This window comes from Sinocyclocheilus anshuiensis, unplaced genomic scaffold (genome assembly GCF_001515605.1).
Source record: "Sinocyclocheilus anshuiensis isolate Anshui unplaced genomic scaffold, SAMN03320099.WGS_v1.1 scaffold709, whole genome shotgun sequence".
Classification (NCBI taxonomy): Eukaryota; Metazoa; Chordata; class Actinopteri; order Cypriniformes; family Cyprinidae; genus Sinocyclocheilus; species Sinocyclocheilus anshuiensis.
The window spans coordinates 322,244-340,789 of NW_015540926.1; the positions used below are offsets into that span (position 1 = coordinate 322,244).

The 18,546-nt window shown below is 38.8% G+C and overlaps 1 protein-coding gene across 1 annotated transcript in view; it reads right to left on the bottom strand.

The window, feature by feature from the left end:
• The window catches only part of cfap46 (cilia and flagella associated protein 46), a 121,109-nt gene that overhangs the window by 25,585 nt on the left and 76,978 nt on the right, over positions 1–18,546 (bottom strand). The window contains 6 exon segments of the mRNA XM_016487318.1: positions 1,152–1,249; positions 3,613–3,786; positions 11,813–11,992; positions 12,794–12,895; positions 13,627–13,815; positions 15,287–15,484. Coding sequence (XP_016342804.1) covers positions 1,152–1,249; positions 3,613–3,786; positions 11,813–11,992; positions 12,794–12,895; positions 13,627–13,815; positions 15,287–15,484 — 941 coding nt within the window.

The window sequence follows — 18,546 nt, forward strand, 5'->3', positions numbered from 1 at the left end:
GCATAAACAAGTACACACACACACACACACACACACCCCTAGTGAATGGCATAGGAACAGAAGGAGACATACTTTCTTCTGCTTTGAAAATAAAATAAACAGCCCACTAAACTGCCACTAGAAAAGAATAGAGTGGAACAGAGCAGCATAATAGATGCAATAGAATAGAACAGAACAGAAAAGAGTACAACAGAACAGAGCAGAGTAGAACAGAGCAAATAAAATACAACAGAACAGAGCAGATGAAAATAAAGTAGCAAAGAATAGACTAGACTAGAATAAAATAGAATAGAACAGAATAGAAAATAGAACATATCAGAGCAGAATAGCGCAGAGCAAATGAAATACAACTGAACAGAGCAGATGAGAATGAATAGAATAGAATGGAATAGAAAATAGAAAAATGGAACAGAGAAAATACAATTCTACAGAGCAGATGGGAATAAAGTAGAATAGAACAGAACAGAAGAGCAGAATAGAATAGAACAGAATAGAAAAGAGTTTAGAGCAGAGTAAACAAAATACAATAAAACAGAACAGAGAAGATGAGAATAAAGTACACCAGAACAGAAAAAGCCAAACAGAATAGAATGAAAAAATAGTAAAATAGAATAGAGTAGAACACAGTAAATAAAATGCAATACAACAGAACAGTTAAGATGAGAATAAATGAGAAGAGAAACACTGATTAGAACAGAATAGAATAGAATAAAAAGAGAAAAACAGAACAGAGCAGAGTAGAACAGAGCAAATACAACAGAACAGAGAAGATGAGAATAAAGTAGAACAATAGAAAATAGAATAGAACAGAATAGAATAGAATAAAAGGAATGAAAAGAGTAAATAGAGCAGAGTAGAACAGAGCAAATAAAATACAACAGAACAGAGTAGATGAGAATAACTTAATTTTCTGTAAAGCTGCTTTGCAACGATTTGTATCGTGAAAAGCACTATACGAATAAACTTGAATTGAACAGCTTAAAGCAGAATAGAATAGAATAGAATGTAGAGCATGGTGCTAGCAACAGCAAGGTCATGGGTTCGATTCCCAGGGAATGCATGAACTTGAATGCAGCATAAGTCACATTGGATAAAAGCATCTGCCAAATGCATGAATGTATATTTCTATAATAGAGTTGAGTCCACCCCACCTGTCCTCTGAGTGTTGGAGCAGCAGGATCTTGAAGTTGGGTGGCATTTCTCCCAGAATTCTCAGGTGGTTTGGGTTTATGGTCAGGTGAGTGAAGGCCTGAAAGTGTGATCAGACACATGAGGCGTGGATCTGCTCTGTCTAGAGACGCTGCTCTCGATAAAGCAGAACCCTCACAAAACCATTCTGTCTAAACGCAAACCACTCTCCTTCTCACTTCATCTCTGTTCTCCTCTGAACGTTTCTCAGGAAGGGTCAAGCGATTAGTCAACAGAAGAGACAGACGGCTGCACGTGAGTGTCCTGCATAATACTTGTTTATAGATCTGCTGTTGGAATTATTACTTGCTGCTAGGAAGGAATATTTCGTTTTCTGCCTATTTCTACGTTATATTTTTGTTTGCGTTTGTATTTTTGATTGCACTTTCTGGTAATTATAATAATTGCCCTCGGCTAAGAAGGAGCGTGTGTAATTTAATTGCTCCCTTCCTGCGTTTAAGTGCGAACTGTAGTTTCGATTTGAGGAATTGCCCTGCTATAGACTATTGGCTGTGCTAATTAGAAGGCGGCCACAGCGACCGTAGAGTATTTAAACTGCTTGGTCACTGTCATAACTTGGGTCAAGCGATTAGTCAACAGAAGAGACAGACGGCTGCACGTGAGTGTCCTGCATAATACTTGTTTATAGATCTGCTGTTGGAATTATTACTTGCTGCTAGGAAGGAATATTTCGTTTTCTGCCTATTTCTACGTTATATTTTTGTTTGCGTTTGTATTTTTGATTGCACTTTCTGGTAATTATAATAATTGCCCTCGGCTAAGAAGGAGCGCGTGTAATTTAATTGCTCCCTTCCTGCGTTTAAGTGCGAACTGTAGTTTCGATTTGAGGAATTGCCCTGCTATAGACTATTGGCTGTGCTAATTAGAAGGCGGCCACAGCTGTTTTCACTTTAGTGTCTTAGACTGTGTATTTATCTGATCTAAATGACTAAATGTAAATGTAAATGTAAGAATCACTTGTGACTGCGTTTCTTCACTTGTAAGTCACTTTGGATAAAAGCTAAAAGAATAAATGTAAATGAATATGTGCAGTCTGAAGGACTATAAACGAGTGACACACTTTTGTGTTTACGTTAAGTTGATGAAGTATATAAGGAGGTTCTAGATTAACATGAAGAATGTATTAAACTCTTATCAGCTACGTACGTAACATGAGTGCCAACTCCTCAGCAGCAAGAACACAACCCAACCTTCTTTGGCTAATTTGCATAAACTGTAACCAATAGGAACAAAGAATATGTTTTCTCTGACATGTGATTGGTTTATAGCCAAACGTAAGAATACTACACACACGACTAGACCTTTAAGCATGAGGAATTATTCAGTTTTGTATAAATAATAATACATTAAAACACACCATCTTCAACTTTTATTAATGCAAAACCACTAAAATGAGAGTTGCTTCCATGTTTAATTCTGAGTCATTCTGTGATGTTTAGCTCACTCATGTTTTTGCTTTATGAAAACACAGGTTTGGTCAAAAATTATCATAATTTTAACAGTCAAAGACTGTAAAAAATACTTTGGTAAAAAACTTGTTAATTGGTTAAAGGCAAGTTCCATTACTCTATACGGTGAAAATCTTTTTGTAATTGACTTAAGTTGCTTTGGATAAAAGTGTCTACTAAATGCATAAATGTAAATGTTAAAAACTAATAGATCTAAGGTGACATTTCATGTAATTTTACAGTTTTTGGAAGTGAAAAAGAACTAGTCATCTTATAATTTACAGTGAAAAACATTAATTTACATTTCCAGAACTGTCAGTTCACATTGGATGGTTTTCCATTGAAATAGTTTTTCTTATCAGTTATGTACATTAGAATTATGTAATATGTGATGTTATATTATATTAAATTAATGTTAATTGCATGCCGTGTGTGTTATCATAATGGCGTTTCATTTGTTTGTATTTCTTTGAGATCATGCATCTTTTATATATTAGTATTTATCTCAACTTACATAAACACTATATTATATTATATTTTCTTTTTATTCTTAACTGTTTTAATACATTTTAAATCAAATTTTAATCTTTTTTATTCTTTGCATTTGTTACTTTTATTTTTTGATTATTTTAAATTGTTTTTGTAAAGCACTTTGAATTGTGTATGAAATATGCTATATAAATAATCTAGCTTGCTTGCATACTATATTATATTATATTCTGCAAGTTTAAGTTCAATCTGTAAACTTAAAATGTTTCCACTCTATTTTTTATGGTAGAATCTTGGAAACCACAAACTTCAACTTTAGTACCAAGCAAAAGGCAAAAATCACATGCATATGTACATTCATATGCACAAAATGAGGTGCATAACATGCTCACACATTTGAATGGAAAGTGCAGTGTCTGAATGCTCTGAGGAGGTGTGTGTCATTAACAGGCTGTCAGCGCAGTACCTTGGAGAGAGCGTTGAGCTCTTGGTTCACTGCTGTCAGAGCGCCGCTGGGTCTGTGACCCTGTGAAGAGAGCAGCTTCCTCCGCAGGTTCAGCAGAGCACAGGTCTGAGACTCACCAACACTGGAGCAGATCGAGTGCAGGACAGACGACATCTCAGCACAGCACGCGCCACTCTGAGATCAGATCACACCAGTCTAGTGAGTAATAATCATCCGCTCAAACATCCACCAGAACTCTACATTCTCACAAACATATGAACATCACACACATATGTGACACTGGACCACAAAACCAGACATAACGGTCAATTTTTTGAAATTGAGATTTATACATCATTTATACATCACATAAATAAGCTTTCCATTGATGTATGGTTTGTTAGGATAGGACAATATTTGGAAATCTGGAATCTGAGGGTGCAAAAAAATCAAAATATTGAGAAAATCACCTTTAAAGTTGTCCAAATTAAGTTTTGATGTATTTACGATAGGAAATTTACAAAATATCTTCATGGAACATGATATTTACATGTGAAGTGCAGTCATTACTCAAAGAACGTGACTCCGCCTTCAGGTCTGGTGACAAAGCTTCATACAGCACTGCTAGATCCAACTTAAAGAGAGGCATCAAACTTGCCAAAGAAGAGTATAAAAAGAAAATTGAGGACCACCTCACAGACAAAAATCCAAGAAGAGTGTGGCAGGGTATTCAGAGCATTACCAATTATAAGAACAATAACCACAGCACTGTCAACACTGATGCTTCACTGGCTGAGGAACTTAACCATTTCTTTGCCCGCTTTGAGGTTAAGCAATCCACAACTACTTCAGCACCTTCACCAACCTCTGGCACGTGCCATCTCACCCTACAGGAATATGAGGTGAGACGAGTACTCAAAACTGTAAACACAAGCACTGTAAAAAGTCATCATTGAATCTACTTAAGAAAAGGGAGTAAACATAACTGATTTTTACAAATTTGTTGAATTTACTTAATTGCACTGTGTTATGTGAACTTTCAGGTGGATGCAATGGTTAAACTAAACAACTTTTGTAAACAGTACTTAAGAGCATCTAGTTTGTTGGATTAAAGGTATGTTTCCATTGTCTGGTGCAAAGAACAATGAATACAGTTTTAGAGTGAATACAATTTGAAATGGTTAAGGTTTTTTTTTGTTTTTTTTTTTACAGATAGGGTTCTGAATCTTTTTTTCTTTAAACTGTCAAATAACAGTAAGATTTCAGCTTTTTGGCTTACCCACAAGCTGTTGCTGCCTCATAATCCAGTAGAGCATTTCAAATCATCATATCTATATTAATAACCAGAGGTGGACGAAGTACACAAATCAAGTACTTGAGTAAAAGTACAGAACAGGTTTTCCAAGTAGGTTCAACTCATTACTTTTTACAGTGAGAAAGGCTGCTGGTCCGGATGGAGTATCTGGCAAAGTACTCAAAGCCTGTGCCAACCAGCTTTCTGGAGTCTTTACAAAGATCTTCAATCTTTCACTGACATCAGCCATCATACTACCCTGCTTAAAATCAGCCACCATCATCCCTGTTCCTAAAAAAGCAGTCACCAGCAGTTTAAATGATTACAGACCGGTTGCACTAACACCAGTAATCATGAAGTGCTTTGAGAGATTGGTCTCACAGCACATCAAAACCAGACTTCCCCCCACCTTTGACCCACACCAGTTTGCTTACAGAGCAAATAGGTCTACAGATGATGCCATCACCATAGCCCTTTACACTGCACTTAACCACCTTGAACGGCAGGGAACCTATGTAAGAATACTCTTCATAAATTACAGTTCAGCGTTCAATACAATTATCCCAGACATTCTAATCAGCAAAATTATCTGAACTGGGCCTCTCCCCCTCTATCTGCACATGGATAAAGGACTTCCTCACAAACCGCCCACAAACTGTTAAGCTCGGCCCCCACCTCTCCTCCACCATCACGCTCAGCACCGGCTCTCCACAAGGGTGTGTATTGAGCCCTCTACTCTACTCCTTGTACACATATGACTGTACTCCCACTCATCCCACCAACACCATCATCAAATTTGCAGATGATACCACAGTGATCGGACTCATCCCATACTGAACCAGCCCAACTCTACATCAATGGGGACTGTGTTGAAAGGGTCCGCACCTTCAAATTCCTGGGAGTACACATATCCAACGACATGTCTTGGTCTGCTAACACCTCTGCAACGATCAAAAAGGCACAGCAATGGCTGCACTTCCTCAGAGTGCTTAGGAAGAATAACATAGAGTGTAAGCTGCTGGTTACCTTTTACCGCTCTACCATAGAGAGTGTGTTAGTGTACTGCATTTCAGTGTGGTACTCCAGTTGCACTGCAGCAGACAAGAAAGCCCTCCAAAGAATAATCAACACAGCCCAAAAAATCATGGGCTGCTCACTACCCTCCCTGGAAAACATTGCTCGCTCCCATTATCTCTCAAGGGCCAAAAACATCATCAAGGACACATCCCATCCAGGACACCACCTGTTTAATCTTCTGCCCTCAGGCAGGCGGTACAGATCCTTAAGAGCAAAAACCACTCGCTTACAGAACAGTTTCTTCCCAGTTGCTATCAGGACTTTAAACTCATAAAATGCACTAATGCCAAAATACTATTCCAACCACGTTATTCTTTTAACTACAGTCACTTATTTCATTCAAATTTCTTCTGTCTATACTGCTGCTATACAACATGCAATATACAATATTGTACAATATGCAGTATGTCAATCTGCAATACCACTGTCTGAACAATTTATTTATCAGAACTTCAAACAATGCACTAAATAGTATGTCAGGGTGAAATACCATATCTGGTTACTAAATGTGAACACTATATCTGCAGTAAAGGTGCAATAATATATGTGCAATAATATACACTATATGTCAATGTGCAATACTATCTCTAGTCACTAAATCACCACAGTTACTCATTCCATTTAAATTGTACTTTTGTATAAACTTACTGTGCATATCAAGGTGAAGGCCAACGTGCAATACTATAAATGGTCACTTTACTCGGATTGCTCAATGTGAATATCAGGACTCAGTCACTTGTTGTATTTACTTGTAAAATTGTACTGTACAGTCTTATAGTATTTATTGTCTGTGGTTATATGTTTGTTTTTCTAACACCAGTCAGGAGTAGTGCTCCTAATTTCGTTGTATACAGAAAAATACAATGACAATAAAGGCATTCAATTCAATTCAATTCAATTCAATTCAATTTACTTACTCTCAGATCGCAGCTCTGATATCTCACTGAGATTTTCGCTTATTTAAGCCAAGATGTCAAGATGTTGTGGCAGGTTTAATACAAAAAGTCACTGGTTCTTGTGTGTCTTTTATCTGACCTTGAATATGCAGGATTAGATTAGAAAGAAGGGGAATATTATCAGTCCATAATGACTTTGGGTTTGTTCCTCATATAATGCAAAAAGCTGTTATGACACTTTTGTTACAGTGGAATGTACAGTGTTTGTTTTTTGGAGATTAGTCATTGTATGGATTTTTATTTATATTATATTTTTTTTTGTGTTTTGAAAGAATAAAGAAAGCCATTTGAGTTTGGAACAACATAAGGGTGAGTAAATGATGAAAGAACATTTCTGGGTGAATTATTCCTTTAAAAATACAATTCAGCAGAAGGGTATTTACAATTACTAAAACCACAAAAATGAATGAATGAATGAATGAATAAAATTAATAAAATCAATCATTCTTGCAATAAAATAAACATTAACTGAAATAAAATATATACAAGATACAAATTTCTGGCATGAAACTCTAGAACGCACAGTCCGATAGATGTAACTCAATATGACATCATCATCACGTCACAGCCGATTGGTTCTCTCCTGTATCGGTAGCCAATGAGCTCGCTGCTCAACATTCAAATACTTGGCTAAGTGTTTGCTGTAGCAGTAGCAGTGCACTTTAGAAACATCTGAAATCAACATCTAAGATCCATATCGCTGTGTATATTGCGTGGTCTGCCAAATTTAAATAAAAAATGAGCAACCATAAACAAGGCTAAAATAAGTGTCATGTTAGCAGTTTGCATCATATGCAGGAGCGAAATATTAAAGGGGTCATATGATGCGATTTCAATTTTTCCTTTCTCTTTGGAGTGTTACAAGCTCTCGGTGCATAAAGAAGATCTGAAAATAATGTTCTTTTTAGCAACATCATATGACCCCTTTAAGCATATTAGCAGCAGCATTTAACATCTGTGTTTATACAGCTGGAGCAAACGCAGTCTAGAGCATGTAATCGCTCTGAGGACACACAGAGGGTAACAGACATGAAAACAGGTTAAATATAATAAGCATTCTTGTGTATGCATTTCAACCGGGGTTCACTATATTCAGTGGCGTAATCTCAATGTCACGTTAGTTTAAATCTAGGGCTGATGTTTTATTAGCTGTACTGAGTGTGTGGTTGATTTCAGCTGCACGCAGCATAACAAGCATGCACTTTTATAGCTTCTAATGGCTCTATACAATTAGACAATATTGTTATATTAATGACAGGTATCAAATGAATAACTTATGATATTTGCTCATGTGGGTGCGGGGGTCTTATCTATCAGATTGCAATGCATATTCTTGTTAACACTCTGAACATTAAACATAGTGCGCGTCTAATTAGAGTTAAACCGGTCGGCGTGGTAGCCCAGGCTCACATAGTCATAAGCCACTAGTGTAAAGCCGGTCGGCGTGGTAGCCCAGGCTCACATAGCCATAGGCCTCTATTGTTACGCAGGTCGGTGTGGTAGCCCAGGCTCACATAGTCATAGGCCACTAGCGTTAAGTTGGTCGGCGTGGTAGCCCGGGCTCACATAGCCATAGGCCACTAGCGTTAAGCCAGTCGGCGTGGTAGCCCGGGCTCACATAGTCATAGGCCACTAGAATTAAGTCGGTCGGCGTGGTAACCCGGGCTCACATAGTCATAGGCCACTAGTGTTAAGCCAGTCGGCGTGGTAGCCCAGGCACACATAGCCATAGGCCACTAGTGTTAAGCCGGTCGGCGTGGCAGTAAGCCAGTCGGCGTTGTAGCCCGGGCTCACATAGTCATAGGCATCTATTGTTAAGCCAGTCGGCGTGGTAGCCCGGGCTCACATAGCCATAGCCCACTATTGTTAAGCCGGTCGGCGTGGTAGCCCGGGCTCACATAGCCATAGCCCACTATTGTTAAGCCGGTCGGCGTGGTAGCCCGGGCTCACATAGCCATAGCCCACTATTGTTAAGCCGGTCGGCGTGGTAGCCCGGGCTCACATAGCCATAGCCCACTATTGTTAAGCCGGTCGGCGTGGTAGCCCGGGCTCACATAGCCATAGCCCACTATTGTTAAGCCGGTCGGCGTGGTAGCCCGGGCTCACATAGCCATAGCCCACTATTGTTAAGCCGGTCGGCGTGGTAGCCCGGGCTCACATAGCCATAGCCCACTATTGTTAAGCCGGTCGGCGTGGTAGCCCGGGCTCACATAGCCATAGCCCACTATTGTTAAGCCGGTCGGCGTGGTAGCCCGGGCTCACATAGCCATAGCCCACTATTGTTAAGCCGGTCGGCGTGGTAGCCCGGGCTCACATAGCCATAGCCCACTATTGTTAAGCCGGTCGGCGTGGTAGCCCGGGCTCACATAGCCATAGCCCACTATTGTTAAGCCGGTCGGCGTGGTAGCCCGGGCTCACATAGCCATAGCCCACTATTGTTAAGCCGGTCGGCGTGGTAGCCCGGGCTCACATAGCCATAGCCCACTATTGTTAAGCCGGTCGGCGTGGTAGCCCGGGCTCACATAGCCATAGCCCACTATTGTTAAGCCGGTCGGCGTGGTAGCCCGGGCTCACATAGCCATAGCCCACTATTGTTAAGCCGGTCGGCGTGGTAGCCCGGGCTCACATAGCCATAGCCCACTATTGTTAAGCCGGTCGGCGTGGTAGCCCGGGCTCACATAGCCATAGCCCACTATTGTTAAGCCGGTCGGCGTGGTAGCCCGGGCTCACATAGCCATAGCCCACTATTGTTAAGCCGGTCGGCGTGGTAGCCCGGGCTCACATAGCCATAGCCCACTATTGTTAAGCCGGTCGGCGTGGTAGCCCGGGCTCACATAGCCATAGCCCACTATTGTTAAGCCGGTCGGCGTGGTAGCCCGGGCTCACATAGCCATAGCCCACTATTGTTAAGCCGGTCGGCGTGGTAGCCCGGGCTCACATAGCCATAGCCCACTATTGTTAAGCCGGTCGGCGTGGTAGCCCGGGCTCACATAGCCATAGCCCACTATTGTTAAGCCGGTCGGCGTGGTAGCCCGGGCTCACATAGCCATAGCCCACTATTGTTAAGCCGGTCGGCGTGGTAGCCCGGGCTCACATAGCCATAGCCCACTATTGTTAAGCCGGTCGGCGTGGTAGCCCGGGCTCACATAGTCATAGGCCACTAGCGTTAAGCCAGTCGGCGTGGTAGCCCGGGCTCACATAGTCATCGGCCACTAGAATTAAGTCGGTTGGCGTGGTAGCCCGGGCTCACATAGTCATAGACCACTAGTGTTAAGCCAGTCGGCGTGGTAGCTGGGCTCATATAGTCATAGGCCACTAGCGTTAAGCCAGTCGGCGTGGTAGCCCGGGCTCACATAGTCATAGGCCACTAGCGTTAAGCCAGTCGGCGTGGTAGCCCGGGCTCACATAGTCATAGGCCACTAGAGTTAAGCCAGTCGGCGTTGTAGCCCGGGCTCACATAGTCATAGGCCACTAGAGTTAAGCCAGTCGGCGTTGTAGCCCGGGCTCACATAGTCATAGGCCACTAGAGTTAAGCCAGTCGGCGTTGTAGCCCGGGCTCACATAGTCATAGGCCACTAGAGTTAAGCCAGTCGGCGTTGTAGCCCGGGCTCACATAGTCATAGGCCACTAGAGTTAAGCCAGTCGGCGTTGTAGCCCGGGCTCACATAGTCATAGGCCACTAGAGTTAAGCCAGTCGGCGTTGTAGCCCGGGCTCACATAGTCATAGGCCACTAGAGTTAAGCCAGTCGGCGTTGTAGCCCGGGCTCACATAGTCATAGGCCACTAGAGTTAAGCCAGTCGGCGTTGTAGCCCGGGCTCACATAGTCATAGGCCACTAGAGTTAAGCCAGTCGGCGTTGTAGCCCGGGCTCACATAGTCATAGGCCACTAGAGTTAAGCCAGTCGGCGTTGTAGCCCGGGCTCACATAGTCATAGGCCACTAGAGTTAAGCCAGTCGGCGTTGTAGCCCGGGCTCACATAGTCATAGGCCACTAGAATTAAGTCGGTCGGCGTGGTAGCCCGGGCTCAAATTGTCATAGGCCACTAGTGTTAAGCCGGTCGGCGTGGTAGCCCGGGCTCACATAGATAGTAATATATGCGGTTCACATGACTCTTCGGAGCAGCAGCAGTACATATGTCTTGGTGATATCTGCTTTGTGGCGGTTGTCTTGTCTATCCTGACTGTTAATCTTCATGTGTGTGGACACATGTATATGCACTGATGCAGCAGTTATATCCTTATACTCAGTATCATCATGCACATATTGGCTCGTATTGTTCATTTCTGTGTCTCCTGCTTTGTGGGGGACTATTCATATATGTAATATGTGCAGCAGCAGTATTTCTTATACGCATGCTGTGGATGTATTGTCCTCATTTGTAAGTCGCTTTGGATAAAATCGTCTGCTAAATGACGAAATAAATAAATGTATTCGCAGTAGCAAGTCTCAGTACTTGCTCTGCAGCAGCAGCAGCGTAGCAGATCTATTCCGCCAAGACCAAATACATTAACATTGTCATGTACATTGCCATCTCCGAAAGCTGTCATGACAGAAATGTATTTCCTTTCAACATTCTCATATTCATTTAGTTTAACTTGATTTACTAAAATAACCAAAGCTGAAATAAAAATGTATAAAAACTATACAGACACATTAACAAAATTACAAAAAAACTAAACAAAATGAACTAACTACAATTTAAATTAAAACAGAAAATATACTAAAAGATATAAATGAAAAAACATTTTTTAATAAAAACTAAAAACCAAAATAAAGTGAAAAGAAGAAAAAAAAAATATTATAGTTAAATAAAATTAAAACTTAAACCATTAAAAAAAAACACATTTATGCTACTTGAATAGTGAATAGTGAAAGTGCAGTCAGATGCAGTACCTGCAGCAGGGCAAGGTACTGTCCGCTGGCGCCGGGGTCGAACTGACCGTGACACTCCAGCAGATCTGTGCAGACGCGAGGAAGAAGATGAGGAAGGTCATGCTGAAGACTCAGACTCACAGCCTGAGAGAGAGTTTCACAGGCCTGAGCCAACAGCCGCTGCGCTGCCCTCCGCTCGCTCTGAAAACACACACACACACACACACACACACACACACCGAGAGTAAACACAAGAACAGACACAAAACTACAGGTCTGCACTTCCAAAGTTTTCACTGCTTCTCACTGGAGCCAAACTTTACATACGGAGTGGCTAAAATCTGACAAATCCTCTTTTGGATTCCCAAAAGCATCAAGTGATTCATAAGTAGATATAGTTTCATTATTGCACATATGCAATTGTGATTATTGGATAAAGATTTTGAACAATCATTTGATTCAAACCAATTTGTGTAAGAATCATTCAGATCGATTTATGCACCAATTCAACTGATTCATTGAAAAGAAGCGACTCAAAAGAGCGAATCAGGCACAAATTGGACATTACAATGCAACTTTTGCACATATGCATTTGTGCTTCCTAAATATGAATTTTAAACAACTGTTTTGATCAATCATTCAGACCGATATTGTGCAGCGATTCAACTGATTCATTAAAAAGAAGTGACTCAAAAGAGGCACTTTTGCATAAGTAGACTTAAGAATATAGTGCTATTTCTACAAATGTTGTATTTAAAACTAAAAACATGCTGGAGGGATTTTTGGCCTTATTAACAGACAAGATTTTCTCCACAAGTGAGTTTGGTGGATCCTCAAAGGAGAAAATGACTCATAAATTAAATAAATTTTAATGTTTAATATTTGCAGTAGTGTTTGAGACTGCAGTCATAATTAATTACAGTATATTAAATCTATACTAGTGCATGTGTATAAAGTCTATGATATGGCCTCATTATGATAAAAGTGTGTGTGTTGATGTACCTGCAGCTCTGCACGTTTGCCAGCGTATTGTTTCTTCTCGGTTTCATTCATCTTCACTTGTTGGTCTTCATTATCTTCCTGGTTTTGCTCTCTCTCCTGGTCCTGATAGAACAGTGCTCACATTGAGTCTCTGTGAATCAATGCAGTCTGGAGAAAAGCTTCTTCAGCAGGGTGAATTAAGGGAGCCGAAGTAAATTAGCCCCAAATGCAGAGTTTAATGACGTTCAATAGAGTTTAAACAGGTGGAGGAGAAAGAAAATCTATACTGTGACTTAAACGTCTGCTTATTTTCTTTTCAAACTATCTTAATAACAGTACATAATGATGCTGCTGCATGTGAGGCTGTCATTTTTAAAGACAGAATTATTTTTTTATATCACTATGACAAATAACAGAAGGTTCCCATCAATGGTCCATGACTTTTTACTGACCTTTCTAGTCATTTGTGATTACTTTAAACTATCATTCAACCCAATTTGCTTAAGAATCGTTTAGATTGATCTGTGAAGCAATTCAACTGACTCACTGAAAAGAAGCGACTCAAAGAGTAAATCGTGCACAAATTGGACATTACAATGCTGCTTTTGCACATATGCATTTGTGATTACTGAAAACCAATTTTGAACAATTGTTCTGATTCAAACCAATTTGCTTAAGAATCATTCAGATCAATCTGTGCAGCGATTCAACTGATTCATTGAAAAGAAGTGACTCAAAAGAGTCACTTTTGCACATATGCATTTGATGCTAATAAAACATCATAGAGCAATGCATAACTAGAACTTTGTATATTCACTGGAGAACTTTCCATGAGATTTCTCAGGTCATTTTACCGGGTCGGGCTCGGTCCACAGTGTGGAGGGGTACAGCGGGTCTCTCTGCTGAGCTAAAATCCTCAGGCACCTTCCCATCATGCCGAGGGAGCGAGCCCTGGTCTCCACACAGTCCGGCGAGAGCGAACTGACAGCTGTGAGGTGAGTCAAAACCTCCTGAGCCAGAGACCGGCCCACAGCAGACCAGTCCTGAGCACAGAGGACAAGACACTGCTGGAATATGATGTGGAAGATATGCTTTCATAAAGAATATGAAGTCTGTTTTAGGGCCACTCTGATTCAAAATAACAAAATAATGCAAAAAGTACTGAAATATTATTTAGAATTGTAAAGCACATATAAAGCACATGAAGTCCTGGTATTATTTTGTTGTGAATTTAATTTATATATAAAAAAAAAAAAAGTGTCCACACAGGATGATTTTCTTTAGTATATTAACTAACACAATGCAACAAAACAACAACAAAAATCTTATAAAATAAAATGAATTTTTCTATTATTTTCTTTTGATTTTAAGAGAAAATTAGATATTAACTGGGCATTTCTTCTTAAAATCTTCTCAGATCTGTGTTTAGTGAATATACAGAACTGTTCAAGACTTTTTTTTAAATGTTGTTGAAAGAAGTGTCTTCTGCTCACCGAGGCTGCATTTATTTGATCAAAAAATACAGTAAAAATTATGAAATATTATTAGAGTGTAAAACAGCTGTTTTCTGTGTGAATATCTGTTAAACTGTAATGTATTTCTGTGATGCGCAGCTGTATTTTCAGCATCATTACTCCAGTCTTCAGTGTCACATGATCTTCAGAAATCATTCTAATATGCTGATTTACTGCTCAAGAAACATTTCTGATTATTATCAATGTTGAAAACAGTTGTGCCGCACAATATTTTTGTGGAAACTGGGATACATTTTGTTTTTCAGGATTCACAGATTAATAGAAAGTTCAAAAGAGCAGCATTTATTTGAAATATAAATCTTTTGTAACATTATAAATGACTTTACTGGTACTTTTGTTGAATTTAATGCGTCCTTGATGAATAAAACAATTATTTGCTTTCTCACAAAAGGAAGTGTTCTTTAAAACACTAGAGGATGCAACAGCAGCTTGAGGGATTTAGTTTGAATGTTGTTGCGTGAAGCAGCCGCTGTCTGGAGTATAAAGATGTTTATGTGTCGGCTCAAGCGTTTAAGGCCTGATATAAAAATATCAAAGAATGAAAAAATCAATTGAGTGATGTAATGTGAGAGTTACTTGACTGAGAAATTAAACATCTCATCTGTGTTTGACTGACTGCTGACTGAATCGACTGGAGACACACACACACACACACACTCTCACACACACACCTCACACGCACACACACACACACACACACACACACACACACACGCACTCTTCTTACTACTAAATATGATGTTGAAAACAAACTCAAACTCAAATTTCTCAGAGGATCTCTAGAGGCATTATGTCTTTCTTGCGTAATTTTGCCACGTGTATTTGTGAGCGCATGAAAATGAAACATAAAAGACACGCATGAAGAGTGTCTGTCTCGAGACAGCAGCAATCACACACACGTGATGTAATACAAAGGTCCTCTTTCTTCTGTCAGGGCTCTCAGACGCTCCTCATGTGCTGCTGGTTATCAGTTTCTCACCCTCTCCTGTCGGCTGAGATCAGCGCTGCTCCTCATGTAGTCCTCCAGCGCTCTCTCCACTGATGACTTCCTGTCCCGAGCAATGGACTTCCTCTTCTGCTCTGCGCTCTGGAGGTCCAGCATGAGCAGGGCCAGATCGGCGAGAGCCAGCCTGAGACGGACACACACTCGGGCCGCGGGGACGCTTCTCCAGCCGGACTGCAGGAAACACACAACATCAATCTATCTGGACTTCTCCAACATCAGCCTGCATTTATACCAGTGATGATTGAGATGCACTTATTATTTATTATTCATATATTGTTTATTAATATTTATTTTTATATTTTTAGTTTTAATTTTAGTTAAAATGTTAAGTCATTTTGCTTTGTTTTTGTAATTTTTATTATTAGTATTTTTTTTTATATTTAGTTTTAGTTATTTTAGAACATCAAGTGTAACAAAATGAAAATGAGAAATGTTGCCTTGACAACTAGCTGAAAAAAGTAATTTTTATATTTGTATAATTTTAACTTTTTATATATTTAATTTTATGGTTTTTGTTTTAGTCAGCAATGATAATCCTGATTTATACAGCATAAATTCAAAACACACTTTAATGAATTAATTTATTTATTTATTTATTTTTAGTTAACTATAATAACCCTAATTCATACAGCTTAAAATCAAAATAAATTTCAAAATAAATAAAATATATTTTTTTAGTTTATATTAATTTTCTTAATGCTTCTTGTCTTAAATCAAAACACAGTCTTATTTATTTATTTATTTATTTATTTTTAGTTAACTATAATAACCCGGATTTATACCGCACAAATTCAAAACAATCTTTAATTAATTAATTGATTAATGTATTTATTTATTTATTTTTAGTTAACTATAATAACCCTAATTCATACAGCTTGAAATCAAAATAAATTTCAAAATAAAAAAAATATATATATTTTTTTATATAAAAAAAATAAAGAAAATATAAATTTTCTTAATGCTTCTTGTCTTATTGTGAATGATTAATTAGTGATGTTATTCTATTAAAAAAAAAACAAAAAAACATCTTAAGTCCAGTCAAATTTATTTGGCTAGCACTTTTTACACATTGTTTCAAAGCAGCTTTACAGAAAATGATGGTGTTAATGTTTATAATTCTTAATATTTTCATGCCTTATAGTTGCAATAGTCAGATTAGAGCTTGCTGATAATGTACTTACATATGTGTGACAATTTAAACAAGGAAGCAGTTGAAATACAGTATTCTATTCAGTATTTATCACTTCATGTCAATGTACTGTATGCATGAAAGTTGAGGTCGTTACATATTTATTTATCTAACTTTATATAAAGAGCCAGACGATAATATAGTTACATTTTGCATAAAAAAAAACAACAAAAAAAAACAGGCAGTCTTTGTCTTCTCTAAAACAAAACGTCGCCCTTAAACCCAGTTTCACTCAGAACTGGTCACATTAGGTCAGTGAAATAGGACACAAACTCCGTTTCATGTTTATTTTAGCATAATATTGTGCTTTTTTTAGTTTATTCTAGCAGTAATCTTCATTCTGATCTGCTTTGGTTTGACAGCAGCCCTCATTAAATCCTGACTCTCAATCAACATCCATTGTTCCCTGGGTTCTGCTGATCGTTAAAGTCGATATGAATCAGAGTTCAACCTGACATATTAATAAAAGTGAAAACAACAATGTTAAGTGTGTTTCTTATCAGAATGAAGTCAGATCTGAAGAGTATTTACTCGTCAACGGCTGCATCGTGGACAGCAGCAGCTACAAATCTAGTTATTACATTCTGATGAAAATTACAACAAACATTATTTTTTTGAGTAACAGACACTGATGAATCCCTCCAATTAAGACCAAGAACATGAATTTATAAAGAACATGTTTACACCACCTTAGGGATGGGCGATACCACTTATTTTGTTTTCGATACGATACCGATACTTTTAAAGGCCAGTATCTTCGATATCGATACCGATACGATACTTCTAAACTAAACTTTATAAATTATGAAATTTATTAAATTATTAAATTACTAAGAGTAAAATGGTTAATGATACCCACTTAACTTTATATTTGAAATGCATTTTAACATTCAATATGCTTTAACTGCAACTTATTAGGTTATAATTAAAATATGTTTACTGGTAACCATGGAAATCTACAAATTCTACAGTTGAACTACGGTCACTTTAGTAAAACCATGGTTTATTTTCATAAGGGACTGCAGTGGCTGTTGCATGCATAAAATACAGCCTTTTTATTCTGACAGTGTATGATTTATATTAACATTGCAGAATAGAACATGATCAATATGAACTTTAACGCTCAATTTAAATACATGTAACTGCTCAAACTATGTAAGCTACCATTTCACTTAGTTTATTGTGAATTAACTCAAACATATATGTTTTTTCTGTCCTCTGATAAGCATTGTTTTGGGCTGCCGTTCCCAAAAGATACAGTACTTTTGGGAAACGCAGCCCTGTTTGAATGCACTGTCAGAAGTGAGTGAACGCTCTCCGTGATCGATTGGTTCTGTCTTGCAACATTTGCGTGCGTTCAGACAAGCAGGAAAATAGTTTATCCTACACAATTGAATGCATATTGTACACATAATTTTTTTTGTTAAATAAACAAAATCTCTGGCAAATAAAACACACCTTAGTATCGATATTTTTTATTTGAGTATCGATACTTTCAGTATTATTATACTATCAGTATCGATATATTGATACTTCAGGATCGATACACCCGTCCCTACACCACCTGAAATGTCTTATGAAATTGAAGTCATTTGTTTGCACTCTTAAATCGTGAATGTGAAAAAACGTATAGAAACCAGAGTCAGTGAAAGTGCTTCTGACACACACACACGCACTCGTGCACGCACACGCACACACACACACACACACACACACACTCACACTCACACGCACACACTCTCACGCACACACATGTTTGTTTTTATGGTTTATGAGGACTCTCCATAGGCGTAATGGTTTTTATACTGTTCAAACTGTATATTCTATTGCCCTACACCAACCCTACACCTAAACCTACCCCTTACAGGAAACTTTGTGCATTTTTAGATTTTCAAAAAACTTAATTCTGAATGATTTATAAGCCTTTTAAATTACGGGGACACTCAAAATGTCCTCATAAATCACCTTCTCGTTGTAATACCTATGTCATACCCATGTCATTATACAAATTTGTGTCCTCATAAACCACATAAACATGCACACA